This window comes from Marmota monax, unplaced genomic scaffold (assembly GCF_021218885.2).
Source record: "Marmota monax isolate L192 unplaced genomic scaffold, Marmota_monax_Labrador192_F-V1.1 WCK01_AAM20220418_F8-fsc00092, whole genome shotgun sequence".
Taxonomy (NCBI): Eukaryota; Metazoa; Chordata; class Mammalia; order Rodentia; family Sciuridae; genus Marmota; species Marmota monax.
In genome coordinates, this window is record NW_026692583.1 from 2,266,858 (window position 1) to 2,280,640 (window position 13,783).

Consider the following 13,783-nt stretch of genomic DNA (forward strand, 5'->3'; position numbering starts at 1 on the left):
AGGGGCTGAGATGATGGGCTGGAGCTCCCAGGGCAGCTGGAACTCGGGTGCCGCTGGCAGTGGGATGGGGAGAGAGGATGGATTTGGAGGAACTTGAGAAGCTCTTGGCATCAGGGGGGATGAGGGAGGGAGAAGAGGGGTCTCAGGCCTCTGGGTTTGAGCTTGGCAACTGGTGGGTGGGCAGAGCATCCTGGAGGGGTGTCCAGAAAGACAGTGGTCCCAAGGAAGCCTGCATTCACAGGGTAGGTGACAAACCCCTGCCATGAAGGATTTTGCCTGGGGACTCGTGTCCAAGGACCATTGGGATTAGAGTATAGGTCACCATCAGCGCAGCCCAAACTGGCCCAGCACTGAAAAGGCTCCTTGTCATGGCAATGGCCCCAAGACACGGGTCTTTCTGCTAATTGTTGATCCAATGCCTTAGACAGTAAATACTGGGAAGTTGAGCAGCAGAGTGTCCCTGTGTTCAGGTGCGGAGGTTTTTGTCATCTCTAATTTGCACTCTCTTCTTCCACACCTTCTTCCTCCACCTGCCTGCACAGGTGGCGGATAAGGGAGCCAGCCTGTAGGGACCTGCTGGCTTGTTTCACAGGACAGTGGTGCAAATGTGAATCCCTGACTTGAGACGCAGTGGGCTGATGCAGAGGCTTGTGTTTGATGAGATCCTCAGGACTCCCCCAGGGAAGAGTCTTCATGACACAAAGCAGGACCTTGGGCCTTGAGAACCAGTACCATGCAGAGAAAGGCGATGGGCTGCAGATTCCTGTGGGCTGGAGGACCCTGGTTTCCACTGAGCTAAGCAACAGGTGTCTGTTTTGTTCTTCTCATTGATTTGAGCCCAGTTCCATACGGTATGTGCAATCTTAAAAGGAGCTGGGGGCATAATTTGGAGAAGACCAAGTTTGGATGGGTCAGGGAGGGAGCAGCTGTTAAAGCACAGGACCCTCAACCCCCACACCCTGCACCCAAGCCTCCACTCCAGGCTGAATCGCCATCTCCCAACTTTCTGGCTCCTCACTTCGCCTTGCCCGCAGCTCGACAGGCAGCATTGAAGGCCACACAGAACAGCTTTTCAAAAAAATAAGTTTTTTTATTGTCTTGAATGCAAATATAGTTTAAAAAATGCATTGTAGTGTTGAATACAGCTGGTGGAAACGCGTTTCTCGACAGCAGAGCGTCAGAGGGCCGTGCTGGGGGTGACAGGGACAGAAGGAGCCTCTGGTCAAACCAGACCCTTTCCTGGTTTGGATTTTCAAACCCCCAGGTGTAACCACATCCTCAAAGGAGCCCTGCAGTCACTGAAGTTCACAACAGAAAAAAAAAAAAAAAAAAAACAGCCATGTACATAATAACTGAAACCTGGAAAAGAACAGAACATGCTGTAGCCATGGCCATGGAGTAGCAGAACAAGCCGGTGAGCCCGCTGGCCCTGGGCGGGTGGTGAAGATTCAAACAGGCCGCCCCTGGAGGAAGGCGGCCTGGGGACAGGCTGAGCCCTTCAGGCCTTCCCCCCTGCAGGATGTAAACTACAGAAATGTGTGACTTCGGTGTCTCCCACCCCTCATCAGATCTTCATTAGGAAACCCCAAGAGAACTAACTCTTCAAATCGCTTTGCCCAGGATGACTGTGGATCCAAAGTCTGAAGGCGAGATGGAGGTTGAGTTCTGCTAAATAATTGGAAAGGAATTTTATAAAAATTCCATGAAGTAAACACACACACGCACACGCACACACGCAGGCTTGTGCAAGTGTGGGTACACACACAAGTCTACATTCAATGTGACAAGTTCCCTTCTTTCTTGAAGGTTGGTTTTTGCATGTGGCAACAAGCAGTCCAGTCTGGTGAGCTGAGGTGGCCTGTCCTCAGCCTCACCCACCCCCATGGCTGGCCCTGCAGGAGGCACAGGATAGGGTTGTTTCTTAAGGCCACCCCCTTTTCCTAGAGCCTTTGAGAAGCTGCCCACCTACCCTGGGGTGGCCTGTGGGTGGTGGCCAAGGTGCCTACCAGACAGTCCAAATGTCAAGACTGCTATTGAGCTCTTCCATTTCCCCTCACTGTCCCGCCCCTACACGTGGCCAGACATGGTTCAAGTCCTCTTTAATACTAACAGGCACTGAGGGGACAGGGTCCGAAGCCACATCCTGCTGCTCCGAGTGTCCTAGTGGGCTGCTCCCCAAACACTGCCCCCTGCAGAGGCCGCAGGAAGATACTTTGCAAAGCCAAGTCACTGGCAGTGGTGCTTCTAACTAGAGACCAGATTCCCCAGTGTGGAGAAAGGCCCCACTCGCACCTTCATGTGCCTGTTCAGCAGAGGGAAAGGGATCCCCAGGGTCAGATGAGGACAAAGGGAAGGGACTTCTGAAAGCAAGGAGGGGTGATGTCCCCTCCAAGCCTGCCCATCTGGGAGCCAGTGGGGAGAGGAGCTGAGCCCTGGGCCGAGGCTGGGTAAGCCCGTAGGGCCAGGACCTGTAACCCTTCACACACCCTAGGGTGCTCTGACCACAGGCAGCCCAGTGCTACCAGCCACCTCACTCCTTCACTGGGAGCAACTGGGATCTGGGCACTGTGTCCTCTGAGAATCCAAGTGGTCATCTCAGCCATGGCACAGAAACATTCAGGCCCAGGCTATGGAAGAGGGGAGGGGTCAGAACCCCAGAACAGCACATGGGATTAAACTGGGTCACGGGAGCACGGAGGCTCGTTGGCCACTGACTCTCCCCTGTGGGTGGCAGGGGATAGGGGCTGGACTGGGCTCCACAGCCCTCCAGCCTTCTTTCACTAGACCCAGTGTGTCGTCAGTGCTGACTTCTGAGTGAAAAACCGCTGGACTGCAGCTGGCTTGCCACAGGGCCCCAGGAAGGTGACAGAGTGTGACCTGCTGCCAACTCTCAGAAAGCCCCTTGGCTGCACCCGCCCCATCCGTGGTCTCCCACTCATAGCAAAAGAACGAACAGCATGTGGGCACTGATGGCTTCGGAAGATTTCACAGAAACACTTTCAGAGACTGACAAGCCTGCCATCCTTCTGTTTTTATCTTTTCAGGTCAATTTTCTCCTCTTCAAAGTGTCAGCATTGACAGGGGCTGGGCACAGGAATGGGGTGGGAAGGTGTGTAAACAAGCTCCCGCCACAGGAGGCTGCTGGCAGCAGCGTGGCCTCAGCTGCCCCGTGGCCTCAGCTGCCCCAAACACCAGCCAGGGAGCCCAGGACAAAGGTCAAGGACAGGCCCTTCCATCTGGCCAGATTCATCAGGCAAGACTCTAAACCAAGAAAGTTCTCAGGTCACGAGACAATCCAGTGTGGAGCAGAGACACGGCACTGCGGCCTCACAGCCGAGGCAAGCAGAGGCACCAAGAGACTAAAGTCAGCCCCAGACAGAAACAGGCATCCAGCTAAGTCCGCCAGGGCGCACGGGCTCACGTGCTCACACACCCGCTCCAGTCTCAAGGGACCCAACAGCCTTAGCTGAATCATGAAAGTAAATTCAGCAAAAGAGAGGTAGGCCATGAAGCAGGAGGCCGATGATTTTACAGCCCATGTTTTTTTTTTTTCTTTTCTTAAAGTTCCTCCCCAGTAGGGGTGGGAGCCCCCTGATCAGGAGAGCCTTGGCCACCACTACACCACCTGCAGGTTACAAGGCACAGGAGTGGGAAGGGCTGGGCCTGGGTCCCCCAGGAGGCCCTCCCAGCAATGTCTGGTTGTCCTCTCTCCCTTCAGATCCTGGTGGTGCTCCTCCCCAAACACAAGACGGGCTGGACTTTGAGCATGCTGACATATGGTCTTAACTTCTGAAAGGGAACTCTGAATTTATCCTGGGGTAAGGAATCAATTCCATTACCATTTCCCAGTGGAATACAAAGCACCGGCCCCCACATGCCTTGCTCACCCCTCAGCCTGTAAACATGTTTTTTGAGGTGGCTAAGGGGTGCCACCAAGCTGCTCTACACGGGGCAGAAGTGCAGACAGGGAAGCAGATGGCTGGTTAGGGCCCACTACAGAGATGGTAGCTCAGCCAGTGGCTGAAAGAGACACCCCCTTCTCTGTCCTCCATCCACCAAGGCTGAGGTGGAGCTGGAGCCCCTGCCTCTGCCTGGGTAGAACTTAGGGGCATCCCAGGGCTTCCTCCTCAGGTGACTCCTTCAGGCATGAGGGCAAGGACAGGCGGGCGGCCAGGGTTGAAAGGCGGCTCTGATCCTCACAGCAGATCAGAGAAGCACATTCTTCCCAGGAGGAACCTGAGTGCTGGGGAGAGCACTCAGGTGCAGCCACCTGCAGCTGTCCTTCCTCATCCCTTCCAGATGCAGCGTGCACTCAGGACCCCTGAACCTTTGGATGCCTGCCACCTCCAGCCACACCTCCATTGTACCAAATCTGAGTGCAGTCCTTCATGTCTCACCTGGGGACATCTGAAGATAGCTCTGAGGTGACCCCCTCAGCATTCAGTTTCCTCCCCAAACACAGACAGGCTGGACTTTGAGCATGCTGACATATGGTCTAAGACCTGCCCTTGTTCGGGATCCCAGCTGACTCCCACCAGACAAGACAGCCAGCTGACTGCACAGCGCGGCCTGGGCCTTCTGCATGCCAGAACTCGGGGGAACTTCCCTGGGGCACGCCTCCCTTTCTGCCACCAGGTGGGGATCAGGGCAGAGGCCTCAGCTGTAAGAGGACCCCCACAGGCCTTGGGCCAGGTCCCCAGCAGCACTGAGGAGAACACAACACCAGGTGGACCAAACACAACCGACAAGGCAGCTGGAGGGCCTCTGAGCTGAGCAGCCGCTTGGGCGATGCTGTGCACGCTCGGTGCCTCTGTTGGGCCTGTGTGCTCCAGGTCTGCGAGGAAGGCACTTCCCCAGCAGCCTGTGGGGTGGAAGAGGGCAGCCCACCAAGCCAAAGTTGAAACAGAAGCCCAGGTCACCCACAAGGGCCAGGCGCCATCAGGGTCAGAGGCAGGAATAAGGCCTCTGCCCGCCCCGGGCAGGATCACCAGAGGAGTGCAGGGAGCCCAGGGTGGAGGAGCAGGAAGTCTCAAGACAGGAACTCAGAGGGACCCTGGAGGTTTCCCACCAGCAGGATCAGGCTTTGTCTCCTTGTCCCATCTGCTTCACTCACTGGTCCAGGACCCAGACGGACCACCAGCAGGTCAGGACTAGAAAGGCGCTTTTCCCTTTGTCCGGCTGCCCTGTGGGCAGGGAGGTTGATGACTGAGGTTGCTGAGAGAGAGGTCACAGCAAGGGGTTCCCAAGATGGGCTATTGCTGTGGGCAGGCCCTGAGCGTGGCATCCTGACAGCCAGTAGAGCAGAGGGAGGCCCAAGGCTTTGCGTCAGGAAGAGCGGGGACAGGTCGGGTCTCCAGGCATCTCACGAGGTCATATGCCATCTAGGTGGCTAGGATTCCCCTGATCTCTTGCCAATCCTGGTGACAGCTTCTGATGCCTGCTCTGGCAGCTGGGACGGGTCTGTCAGAACAGAGGTGGTGATGCTCAGCTGCCGGAGGGTGCTCAACACCACTGGAAGACAAAGGGCAAGTTAGCCTGGGGACACGACCCACAACAGCAGAGCACGTGACTTCACAGGCGAGACCCTACAGGATGCTTTTCAGTCATAAAGACGACAGCCCAGAGCCAAGTGCAGGGGGGACTGTGGGCAAGGCCCGGGCCCAGACCCTGCTAGCCTCAGTCTTCACAAAAGCTGCCTGTACCCTGAATTAAACAATAGTGAATAGCCCCTAAAGCCACCTAGCAAATACCAGGTACTCAATAACAAAAGCTGGACTGGAGCAGACTGGCAGACACACTGCCCTTGCAAAAGCTTTGCTGGCTCAGGGCCTCTTGTACGGCATCATCCTCCCACCCCTGGCACTGCGGGCAGGATCCCCTAAGCACTGACTCCAGCTACACGCCTCCCTCCCTCCGGCATCAGCATCAACCATCCCACTCACTCGGCCTGAGGATGGGCAGGGAGCAGTGCTGGTCCAGCCAGGACAGTGTTGTCTGGTGCAGCTCCTCCAGGCTGCCAGTGGACACCATCCCTTTGAAGGACTCAAACAGCGGCTTGATGATGATGCTAAACTGCAGGGCGTGGGTTAAGGAGAAGGGAGCGTGCAGGAGGGCCAGAGAGCAGGCAGCTGAGGGAAGACAAAGCCCAGTGACAGCCCGTCTTTCCTCCTGATTCCCCTGGACTAGCAAGTGTCAACCACAGAGAGCTGATCAGAGACAGAGGCAGTCCTGTCTCCAAGCAAGCTGTGTCCTCCGTGTGATCAGATAGTTTGCTCTAACTATGACCATGGATTGAGCAGAAGGCAGGGAAGACACAGGTCCTGAAATAATGTCATGAACAGATTTTTATGTAACACAGGAGGCCCAAAGCTGACGGATGAGCAGCTGTCTGGAGGGGGTGTGTCTTCTGTGTGCCCGCTCACTGTGTGCACAGGCAGCTCCTGGCTGCTTCCTGAGCCAGGGCCACACCCTCCTAGGTGTGCTCGGTGACAGCAGGCTACCACCGTCTCCTGGACTTCACTGTCCACCCCCACCTAGCCCTGTGACAGGTTCTCACTCCAGATGCCACCTGGCTCCACTAATGACAGGAGACAGGAGAGCAAAGCAAGCTGAGTCACATGGACGAGTGTCTGCCATCTCTTCATTTAAAACCACCCACGGAAGTATACACAGGTGGCTCTGCCCTGTCTGATTGCTGCAGCTGCGATCCTTGCATTCGATGTGCTTGTTTCCTCCAAATGCCAGGCCCCTGGCCCCACGTCATGGCTGACCTGCCGCACGAGGGCCCTGCCTACTTGGAGGCAGAGCGGAAGCTGGTGAAGAAGCTATCCCTGTAAGAGCCGTACTGCCATCTGGAAAGTAAAGACATGACCTAATACCCAGGACATTCAAAGCCAGGTGAACACAAACTGAGAGGAATCTGAGGGGACTGGTTTCAAATCCAGGCTCTGCCACTGTAAATATTTATTTATTTTTAGTTATAGATGGTATGTGGTGCTGAGGATCGAACCCAGAGCCTTACACGTGCAAGGCAGGCCCTCTACCACTGAGTCCCAGCCCCAGCCCCAGCCCCTGCCACTGTAAATTTTTTTTTTCTTCTTCTTCTTCTTTTTTTTTGTACCAGGGATTGAACCCAGAGGTTCTTCTTAAGCACTGAGCCACAAATCCAGCCCCTTTTGGAGACAAGAGTCTAAGTTGCTGAGGCTGGCTTTGAACTTGAGATCCTCCTGCCTCAGTCTCCCGAGATGCTGGGATTACAGGAATGCACTGCACCCGGCTCTTCCACTGTAACTAGGTGAGCCCCGTTTCCATCTGTCAGTGAAAAGTAAAAAGGCTGCGAGGCTGTTTGACCCCTTTCCTTCCCCACTTGCTGCCTCTGCTGGTGGCTCCAGCATTCTTCATAGACTTAGAGAGCGGAAGTGGCCACGTGGCCTCCTGGCTTTTCCTGCAAAGCACCCTGGAAGCTCTCCCCTGGACGCAGGCCAGGCCAGAACAGACCTCTCTCCCCAGAGACAGAAACTAGCACTGCCTATCTTGATGAGCCAATGACAACCACGCAGAAAGCTCTCTAAGGGAACTGAGCATCACGTCTACTATTTCAGTATGTTGCTTACAGGAGGGAAGAGCAAAAAAGACCACCCAAAGATACAATCCAGAACTTCCAATTCTGCAGGATCCGGCTTTTCACGTACTCGTCAAACATGTCTCTCATGTGATCATACTGAAGCCGGGTGACAGAGACTCCTGTGGCAGGGAGCAGCTGTTGGCAGGAGCTGAAACAACAGGAGGAATCAGGGGAAGCTCTGAAGGCAGCTGGCGGCAGAGGAGAACCCTGGGCCAGGTGGGCAGGGCTGGCCTGCTACTGGGCCACTGCCAGGCACAAACGCAGGCCTGTGGGCAGAGGACCAGAACCTAAACGCTGTAGGAGAGGCTCCATCAGCAGCAAAACCACAAAAGGTCCCTCTGCCACGTGAACGTGTGAGGCTGAGTGCCCAGCCCAAGCCTCACATGATGGTGGTGTTGAGCTCCTCGATTTCATCCCGCAGCCGCCGGGCCTCCTCCTGCATCTGGCTCCGCTCTTGCTGCAGCTTGGTGATATACTCCACGGTCTTCTGCAGTGTGATGGCATGGCTGGTCTGCAGAAGGCAGGAGACTCAGGCGGCAGCACCTGGTGCGTCAAAGGCACACAGGGAAGAGCCATCCTGTCACCACCACCTGACACTCTCAGGCAACTCACCAGCTTGGAATTATTGGAGATTAAACTGTTGAGGGTGTCAAAGCCCATCTTGATGTTGAAGCGCCTCTTCTGCTCAGCTGAGATATGCCGGTGCTGCTGGGAAGTAACTGGTCACTAAGACAAGAGCAGGCCTTGGGCCGCATCCCTCCTCATTGCCCAACCTGACACTGAGTGGCTGGAGGCAGACTGGGACCCTGGGGCACATGATAGGCCAGGGCTAGAGAGCTACACAGGAGGGGGACAACAAAAAACTAAAAGGATCCAATGAGGGGCCAGGGTAGACTACAGCCGCCACCTCTCTTCTCCAACCCAGTGCTTCTGGCTGCCGCGGCCTTCCTCAACTGGTGGTGGCAAAGCTGCAGCCCTATCATGCTGGAGGATTCAAAGCTGATCCCTGGGTTCAAGGTCCACCCACAGCTTTCTGATAGGTCCTCATTGCCACGGGGCTGGCTGAGGGGAAGGCGGGGCAACAGAGGGGCAGATTGGATCTCAATGTTTCTGGCTGCCTGAGGGTGTGACATCAGACAAATGCCAAACCAGTGGCTCTCTTTTCCAGATGGATAGAGTTGCCCCAAGGTTCCTGAATATTGTCTCCCTTCTCTCCTCATCCTGACAAGGAAATCAAGACCCAAGAGAGATGCTTCATACCTTTAATGCAAATACGTTTTTGGTGTCTGCAGATTTCCCTGAGCAGCTGTTCTGGGGAGACTGAGGACTGGGGCTTTGTTCTGATGCACACGGAGAGGCCTTCCCTGAGTTTGGGCAGTCTCGACCTAGGAAGAACAGAAACTGCTCTCAGGGAAGAGCCTGAAAGGACTCAGTATCATGAAGGAAGGTTAGCAACCCTCAGACACAGGGATCCTCCAACTCCTGAGACTAGAGGCCAGTTTTTTAACCTTTCATAGTTGCCCCAGAGTAAAACCTGGAGAAACCCTTGCCAACACTGAAAGGGGTATTTCCCTTAGCCCAGGCAAGGCCCGGCAAAGGCAAGTCAGATATGGGGCAGGAACACAGCCTGAGCTCTGCAGCCCCAGGTCTCAGGGAGTAGCAGCCATTAGAGGGGAGGTCTGACTGCTGACCCAGCCCCCTACAATGCTACCTCCAGGCAGCCAGGGGTTTCCACAGGGTTTGTAAGGTCCCCGTTCTTACCTTGTGTGTGGAGCACACTGGAATCTGTCTTATTTCTGTTCTTTAAACTCTACATGTATGCTTTCTTAAACTTTTATCTTACCCATTCCCTGAAATTTTTAATCAAAATCCATTGCCACCTTTGAACCCACACAGAACAAGTAGAGCAGCGTTGTGACCTCATGGCTCTTGTCACTGCCGTCTCTTAAGCAGACAGTTCTTGGGTCCCTTTCCAGCCTTCTTGGCCTGCCCCACTTTACTGCACCAGACATCCCAGGTTCATGTCCTCTCTACTGGATTATTTCCCCCAAACTATGGTAAGGCTCCACAGCATGGCTCTAACCCCAGGTTCCTCTATCTCACCAGTAGGGCTGTGCGGCCCTGGGCTTTTCCGAGCTTATTTTAGGGACTTGACTCATAATTTTCTCAACTCCTTATCTTTCTAGACTGAAGAGTCCATTTTTTTCAAAACCTGTCCTTACAAAAGACAGTGGCTGCTGCCCAAGCACACCAGCTGCCTGTGCTGTAGTGTGCCGGTAGCCTGTGCATGAATGCTGCCCCAGTCACCCTGCTGCCCACCCAGCGTGGCCCAGTCCTGGAGGCCCATGGGCAGCTGCTCGATTCTGTGTGAAGTCCCAACTACTCAACTAGTGTGAACACTCACTGGATCCTGAGGCAGGGCCCTGGGGACTGCCCCCATGCAGTGGGGTCTGCTCGCCTTTCACCAGGGAGTCTGGTACTGTGCTCGGAGAGAAGAGCCGGGAGACAGGGGTGGGCTGGCTGTTCGTGCTATGGCTGAGGTCTGTCACCAGGACGCTGCTGTGGAACTCTGTGACTCCAGGAGCCTGTGGTGACATGGGAGAGACTGGTCACCCAGTGCTGATGCACAGCAGAGCAAACCGGTTACCCTGGGTGAGAGCCACTCAAATGCAGGCTGCTCTGGGGTGATTCAGACACTGAGGTCTGCCTGGGGCCCTCCTCACCCTAGCGATGGAAGCAGGTGCGATGACCACGCTGGACTGGGACACAGTAGATGCCAGGATCCCTTCTCTCTTCAGAGGGCCTGACGTCATGATCACTGCTTGTGGCTGGCCTGGAAAGGCAGCTGCCAGGACAAGGCTAAGGTGAGGTGAAGGCCTGGGCCTGCCATTACAGACCCAGCCCCCAAGCTGCAGGTGGCCTAGCTCCCAAGAAGCGCGTGTGTGCATGGGCACACACACACACACACAACCACACACACATACACCCTCTTTGCCCCTCACCACAAGGGAGAGACAAGACCACCAGGGCATCTAAGTTGTTTTTGCAACTTTTTGAAGGAGACACGTTATAGACTCGAAAGAGATGCCTGGGACCGTGTGTGTATGTGTGTGTGTGTGTGTGTGTGTGTATGTTTTATAATTTTAGTTGTAAATGAACACAATATCTTTATCTTATTTATTTTTATGTGGTGCTGAGGATTGGACCCAGTGCCTAGGCAAGCGCTCTACCTCTGAGTAGAGGCCTAGGCCCAGACCATATGTTTTCAAACTGTGGGCTGATACTAACTTCAAAAAAAGACATAAAATAGAAGATGGAATAGATCATGCACATGCATTACCCATGACACTTCTACTTTGTTTAAATGTGTGTGTGTGAAGGGGATGGCCTCAAGCTTGACAGCCTCTGGGACAGGGGGACACCCCTCCCTGGAGATCCCACACAGGTGCACTCCCCTGACTCACCTGGGGCCAGGAGAGCATTCTTCAACACCAAGGACCTGGGCTCGGATTTGGAAGCAGGCACTATTTTGGGGGACTGCTTGGGCCTCCCTCCAGTGAAGGATACAGGTTTGGGGTGTACAAAAGTTAAACGAGGTTGGGGAGGCCCAACAGCAGGTGGCCGGGGGGCAGGGGAGAGTGCCAGGCCACAGGGGGAGGGGGAAGGGGTGGGGTGGCGGGCTGTGATCACAAGGCCCTGGCTCTGGCTGAAGGTGGTGGTGCAGGCTGTGTGGGTGAGGGTGGCGGAAGCCGTGTGGGTGATGACAGGGGGCGACTTGCTGACTTCAGCAAACTTCTGCAGAAAGGCAGGTGGCGTTGGGGGGTTCAGGGCAGGGACAGGAGAGGAAACTAAAGGTAATGCAGGTGGAACAGGGGTTGGGGCAGGGCTGGGGGAGAGTAAGGGCATGGTAAAGATGGGGAGGAAGGGCTGAGGGACGCTTGGGGGAGGCTCCGAGGGACCAAAATCCGGGGACTGGGTAAATGGGTCCTCAGTCTGAGAAGCACGCTCACAGCCCTGCCCACCTGTGGGGTCAAGGGAGGGAGCAGCAGAGGGTACGATGAGGCTGTCGGGAAGGCTCACAGTGGGCAGAGCAGAGGTCTGCAGGACGCTCCCCTGAGAAAGGAAGAGAAGTGAAGGGCCAACGTGGATCAGACGTCCACCTTCGCCCTTTAGTGTTTTGCGTACTACAAAGCCCAACTTCAGACACTGGGACAGAGGAACTGAAATGCTATCTCTCTGCTACTGTGCTGGGAAAATAGATCGGTGTCCCCAGGGTGTTGACAGGGGTCTTATTTCCATGAGGAGGTGAATGATAACACAGTTCAGACAAAGCAGTGGCCTCCACACAGCTGGACAGCAGCCTGGGAATATCTGGTTTCTGGAGTCCAGTAAGGGTCTCCCTACAGTTTCTGTCGTCTTCTATTACAGAGCAGAGTTGGCCTGGACTGCAGCTGCTCAGGGGTTCCCCCAGGACAGCTTCAGATGTCAATTTCTAGGCAGGCCACATCTTCCTAAGTGGGAAAAGCTATGAGGAATCAACTGTGGAGACCTCGGTCTCTACAGAAGAAATTCTTCCCCGAGTCAGGTGGAGGGAAATGGTGCCAGGTTACCAGTAGCTAACTGGATACAGGCACCAGCCAGAGAGGACTCTCCCAGGGCAGCTTGTTCAGTTCTGTAGCCTCAGCACCTGGTAACCAACTTTTGTTGATTACTAAGTAAAACAAGTGAAAGAAATATACAGAACTATTTTTATTAGTGATCCGTGTTTTCATTCTCTCTAGCTAATCCTATCTCAACTGTTCAGAACAGAACTGGCCACACATAAGTCATGAGGAGCCTTGGGGAGAACACCTGTGGTGTGTAAGAATGCTTCTGAAGAGGACTCTGGGTTTTCTTTACCCGATCCCTGTGTTCAGCACCACATCTAGCATCACCTACCACTTTGCTTGTGATTGCATGGTTATGTCATTGACCTAGCTCTACTGCAAACTATGATGACAACCCCATGCCTGCTACCCCCTGCAACTTCCCCAATGTCCTCTACCTGAGCAGAAGGGCTGTTGGGATCTGGTACAGATGCTGAGGCAGGTGTAGGCAGCAAGGAGCCAAAAATGGAGCGACTGGAAGAGAAGAGGTCTAAAAAAGAACAAGCCGGCAGCGGTGTTTGAGCTCTGGGTGCCCACCGTTTCTTAGAAGAAAGACCCAAACAAACAGGGCCGAACCCCACCCTACCTCAGGGCTGCCATGACCACAGAGTACCCCACCCCCCAGAGATGACTTCTTCTGTAGAAAGAGGTGCCTGTCTAGAGCCATCACTGCTGACTGAAAACTCCTGAGGCCAGGCAGGCATTTCAGTGATGACAGCAGCTCAAGGACCTGATCTAACTGCAGGAAGCTTTGTTGGGAGGTGGCTGTGTCATCAGTGCCCTCTGCTGCTTAGAGGGAGAACTGCTCACAGTCAGGCTCCAAACTGGTGATAATGCCTTCTGAGAATGTCAAGTTCCTTCGAGAGAGCAATGGCCCAGAAAAATTTCCCAAGCTTTGCAGTTACTACAAAATAAAAGTTTAGTTTTTGAAAAATTCTAAGTCTTCCACCATGTCCACTCTAACCATTCTCTTTCTGAAAGGGAAGCACCAATGTGCTCTGTGGCAGGCAGGAAGAGCCAGGCCCGTGCTCCCTCTGCCCTGGGGTCCTCACCCTGGAAAGGTTCAAAGGTATCCATGAAGTCCAGGTTGGGTTGCAGAGGGATCAGCCCTGGCTGGATCATGTCTGCATTTCCTAGATGTGCTGTAAGAATTAGAAGGGAGAATTAGGAGAGAGGAATCACTTCGCCTTCTCAGACAGGGTGTGGGAACATATAAAAGTCCTGGAATAGATTTTCTTGGCCCTGCTCACATTCTAGATTCTTCTAAGGAGAACTGTGGGCAGCTGGCTGGGGTTTCTACATTCTTGGAGGTTTGTGGCCATTCCCATACTCAGAAGGTAGGGAAAAGTGAGTTTTTACTAGATGGGTAAATGGAGTATCAGGGAATGGGACACCCCCAGAAAGCCGCAAATAGCTGAGCAGATGCCAACCCTCCACTCCCTTTCCCAGTTCTGAGTTTCAGACTTCTCTGGGTTCACTGGAAGACAGGAGGCCTCCAGTTGGGAAGTCAGGT

General features: G+C 54.4%; 1 protein-coding gene across 3 annotated transcripts in view; it reads right to left on the reverse strand.

Annotated features, from left to right (window-relative positions):
- Positions 1–1,069: 1,069 nt before the first annotated feature.
- Positions 1,070–13,783, reverse strand: part of Mlxip (MLX interacting protein) — a 56,130-nt gene continuing 43,416 nt past the window's right edge. Inside the window, exons 7-17 of one of the 3 annotated variants that reach the window (XM_046446111.2) lie at positions 13,323–13,412; positions 12,669–12,760; positions 11,089–11,737; positions 10,348–10,469; positions 10,029–10,209; positions 8,885–9,009; positions 8,237–8,332; positions 8,008–8,135; positions 7,649–7,772; positions 5,943–6,072; positions 1,070–5,511 (exon numbers count right to left, since the gene is read on the reverse strand). In XM_046446111.2, coding sequence (XP_046302067.1) covers positions 5,390–5,511; positions 5,943–6,072; positions 7,649–7,772; positions 8,008–8,135; positions 8,237–8,332; positions 8,885–9,009; positions 10,029–10,209; positions 10,348–10,469; positions 11,089–11,737; positions 12,669–12,760; positions 13,323–13,412 — 1,859 coding nt within the window. In that variant the 3' untranslated portion in view covers positions 1,070–5,389. The remainder of the gene's footprint in view (positions 5,512–5,942; positions 6,073–7,648; positions 7,773–8,007; positions 8,136–8,236; positions 8,333–8,884; positions 9,010–10,028; positions 10,210–10,347; positions 10,470–11,088; positions 11,738–12,668; positions 12,761–13,322; positions 13,413–13,783) is intronic. The other 2 variants (XM_058579842.1, XM_046446112.2) reach the window with 2 other exon arrangements.